We start from the raw sequence: 3,931 nt of genomic DNA, 5'->3' as shown, positions 1-3,931 counted from the left end.
GGGTCGTCACACGCAGTCGGGGTAGGCGAGTTCCCACAGCCAGGGCGCCGCTCGCCACATCCACATCGACGTCGTCAGGCCCCTTCCCCATCAGGCGGATCCAGATACCTCCTGACGGTGGTAGACCGTTCGACGAGGTGGCCCGGCCACACCCATGCAAGAAGCCACCGCCAGCAGCGTGCACCGAGGCCCTGCTCTCCAGTTGGGTTAGCCGCCAAGGCCCCGGACCACATCACAACCGACAGGGGCCGCTTTCTCTCCGAGTTGTGGTCTGCCCTGGCTCAACTGCTGGGAACCACGCACCACACCACCACAGCGCACAACCCAGCGGCCAACGGCCTGGTCGAACGGTTCCACAGGTCCCTAAAGTCATCCCTCATGGCCCGCTGCACCGCCAAGGACTGGAAACATCAGCTGCCGTGGGTCCTCCTCGGTTGAGGACCGCCCCAGAGCCGACGGCACCCCATCCGCAGCTGAACAAACCTATGGGGAACCCTCGTGGTGCCGGAGAGCTCGTGACGGATGAACGCCACTCCCCATCACTGCAGAGGCCCGCGACGCGTGCCGGCAAGTTCGCCTGCAGGCGCTCATACATCGGCAAAGCAACCACCTTCATGCCGCCACAGCTGTCATCCGCCACCCACGTCTTCGTCAGAGTCGACGCCGTCCGTCCACCACTAACTAAGCCCTACAGGGGACCCTTCCGCGTGCTGGAACGGAACAGCAAGGCGTTCCAGCTGGCACTCCCAGGCAAGGACGACTGGGTTTCCATAGACCGATTAAAGCCCGCCTTCCTGTCGGAGAGTCCCGGCAGCGACGCAGCAACCCTTCCGCCCAACCGCACTCCAGCACGCCCTCACCCCGCAGGGCGCGCCGCCCCAGAAAGGGACCGCCCAACCAGCAGCCTCACAGGCGGGAGGCCCCTCCGTTATCTTCAGGAGCCGCGGCACCCTTCAGCGTCCCATCAGATACAGGGATTAGTCAGACGCTTCCCTCGTCTTGGGAGTATTTGTAAAGTCACCACATCGGCGCCAGGATAGTGTTTCGGCAGCGCCATTAATTAAGTCTCCGCTGAGCTTGTTTTCTTTGGTGACTTCCCATTTTCTTCAAGCTCAATTAGTCACGCCTAAAACGTGCCAGGTCACGCATTTTAATCATTTTTACTTTACGTATATATACAAATGTCACACATTGTGTATCACATGTTTCTTCATTCACAGGCATCAAGACTGTATCCATATTGTAGCTCTGTATGTTTTGTATTGTAATTTGTACTCGTTCACTGTATATTATTGTTTATTGTTTCGACCTCAGGTCACAGTCAATTCCATTGTCTCTCGCGGGCCGGCGTCAGTCGGCCGCTATATAAGCTGCCTGGATCTGTAATAAAGTAGCAGTAACTTTTACCTGCTCGTTTCTTTGACACCTTACAAATATACACCTGAAGGCTACCCGGGGATTGTGAATTATTTATGCATACATCCAATGTTGACTGAAATTATGATCATACATAAATAAACCCACGTAACAGTGGTAATTAAAAAAATACATTATGTACAATATAAGCAATCACAAGTACATGGGCGCACTATAAATGTACAATATAAACAATCAAGTATCTGCTTTCCTGTTCATTTTGTTGCTTTGAGTAAGCATTTTTCTGAACTCGGATTTGAAATAGTAGTAGAGCCTGCAACCAAGATAGAACCAGATGATGGAATTCAGGAGACTTCCGTCTTGATAAGCTGGACAGAACACAACCTGTCTGGAAGGTACCTGCTTTTCAACTTTGCCCAGTTGTTGAGACAGGATGTTGCTACTGACAAGCAGACTGGAGATCTGCTTTTCAAATACCTTGTCGTTGTTACAGCCATAGGCTGAACAATAAGCTGGCATTGGCAAGCAAGTTGCACTAATTTGGGAAAATTAAGCTGTGTCAAAGCCTACTATCACCAAAAAAGTATTTATAGACTGTGTGATGCTTCAAGAAAAGTCAGGAGTGAAAGACTGATTCTTTATTATTCTCGACAGGTGTTTATAAGACAAAAAGCGAAAAGAAAGGTAGCAGGCGACCCCAGGCCCCCACTGTGTCCATACACGATTTGTGTTTCTTGGCAAGCATAAAAATACGTACAACATTTGTTACATGGCATATAAAAGGTAGTGTGAGGCTTCAAGAAAATTCAGGAGTGAAAGACTGATTATTATTCTCGACAGGTGTTTATAAGAAAAAAAGCAGACGGAAAGGTAGTGGGCAACCTGAGGCCCCCTGCTGCGTCCATACACGATTTGTGTTTTCTGACAAGCATAAAAATACATACAACATTTGCTACATGGCATATAAAAGGTAGATATACATATCAGCAGAAAGGTCGTACAATGATGCTTAAGATGAGGTACACAAAGAATCTGAAATAAAGACAGATAAAATACATGACATGATTAATGTACATCTGAAAAAGAGAAACACAAGGAAAGAGAGGCGTGATTTGTCGCCCTTACAAATACTCCCCCCCCCCCCGCCCCAGACAATAATTAGAGGAGCAATTATTGGATGAATCAACATTAATCATGGAGGCGCTGAGGCAATCAGAGCAGGCCCCTGCTTCTGGAGAACTGTGGGCGCAGGGTGGAGCTGACACCTGGGAATGGCTGGATGCATTTTCTGGGCCGTACTGGGCCCTGCTTTGGTGGGGAAGCGGGTGAGCCTGCAGGCAGGTATTGAGGGGGAACTCTGCGGCACCTGCCTACTTCTTCGCAAATTTCGCTGTCTAACAGGAATGCAGATTCCAGTCTGTTGATGGTGATCCAGTCCTCCCACCCGTGGATGTCGAGGAGGATTGCTTTGCTGGCCCGCCTGATGACTCGGTGGGGCCCCTGTAGGGCCTGGTTAAGGGCAGGCGGTGAGCGTCCACCCTGACGTAGACATAGGCACAGGAGTGTAAGGCAGGTGGGCTGTAGGTGATGGTTCTGTCGGTGAAGGTCTTGTGGCAGGGCGCGAACCTTTGTGCGAGTTCCCTCAACCTCGGGAGAGAGGTGTCAGTGCCGACGGTGGGAAGAACTCCCCGGGTACAGCCAGTGTTTCCCCGTAGACTTTCTCAGCAGGGGAAGTGTCACCATTTGCTTTCGGTGTGGTGAGGAGACCCAGCAGGACCCAGGGCAGCTGTTCCTTCCACTTCTCGTTGGTGCAGCGTGCAATGAGAGCTGCTTTAAGAGAGCAGTGCGCCCTCTCGACCATGCCGTTCGCTGCCGGGTTGTATGCCATTGTGCTGTGTAGAGTTGTACCCATCAGGTGTGCCAAGGAGACGCAGATCTCTGACAAGAAGGCAGGTCCTCTGTCTGTAGAAATGCTATCTGGCACTCCGAAGTGGCTTATCCAACTGGAGAGGAGGGCCTCTGCACATGATATCATTGATGCTTCATCCATGGGGGTTGCTTCGGCCCAGTGAGTGGAGCGGTCTATGATCGTCAGGAGGTATCTGGCTCCCCCCGACTGTGGAAGGGGCCCGATGACGTCGATGTGGATGTGGCCGAATCACCGACGGGTCTGGGGAAAATCGCCAATCCCGGATTCAGTGTGCTGGGATGTTTTGCTCGTCTGGCATGGGATGCAACTCCTTGCCCACTGGCGGACGTCCTTGTTGATGCCATGCCAGACGAACTTGTCAGTCATGAGGCGTGCTGTTGTGTGCCCCGATGGATGGGAGAGGCCGTGGACGATGTCGAAGACTTGTTTCCTCCTCGATGCGGGCAGCAGGGGGTGTGGGCGGCCTGTGCTGGTGTCGCAGAGGAGAGTTGTGTCCGAGTTTGCTAAGGGCACGTCTTCCCATTTGAGAGCTGTCACTGCTGTCCTGTAGTCCACGTCTCCGGATCTGCTGCTTGTTCCTCGCAAGGTCTTCGTAGTCGATGCCAAGGTGAAGGGAATTGATCT

The 3,931-nt window shown here is 52.3% G+C and overlaps 1 protein-coding gene across 1 annotated transcript; it reads right to left on the bottom strand.

Annotated features, from left to right (window-relative positions):
* Positions 1 to 3,019: 3,019 nt before the first annotated feature.
* On the bottom strand, positions 3,020 to 3,427 carry LOC136831032 (igE-binding protein-like). The gene has a single exon (XM_067090978.1). The coding sequence runs from the start codon at positions 3,425 to 3,427 to the stop codon at positions 3,020 to 3,022; it is 408 nt and encodes a 135-aa protein (XP_066947079.1).
* Positions 3,428 to 3,931: the final 504 nt, after the last annotated feature.

This window comes from Macrobrachium rosenbergii, chromosome 48, assembly GCF_040412425.1.
Source record: "Macrobrachium rosenbergii isolate ZJJX-2024 chromosome 48, ASM4041242v1, whole genome shotgun sequence".
In the NCBI taxonomy this organism is placed as follows: Eukaryota; Metazoa; Arthropoda; class Malacostraca; order Decapoda; family Palaemonidae; genus Macrobrachium; species Macrobrachium rosenbergii.
Note: the sequence above shows the minus strand (reverse complement) of the source record. Positions and strands in the feature narration are given on the sequence as shown.

What these genes read in the sequence shown, in the direction of transcription:
- LOC136831032 (XM_067090978.1), bottom strand. Translation starts at nt 3,427, where the DNA reads ATGGATGAAGCATCAATGATATCATGTGCAGAGGCCCTCCTCTCCAGT.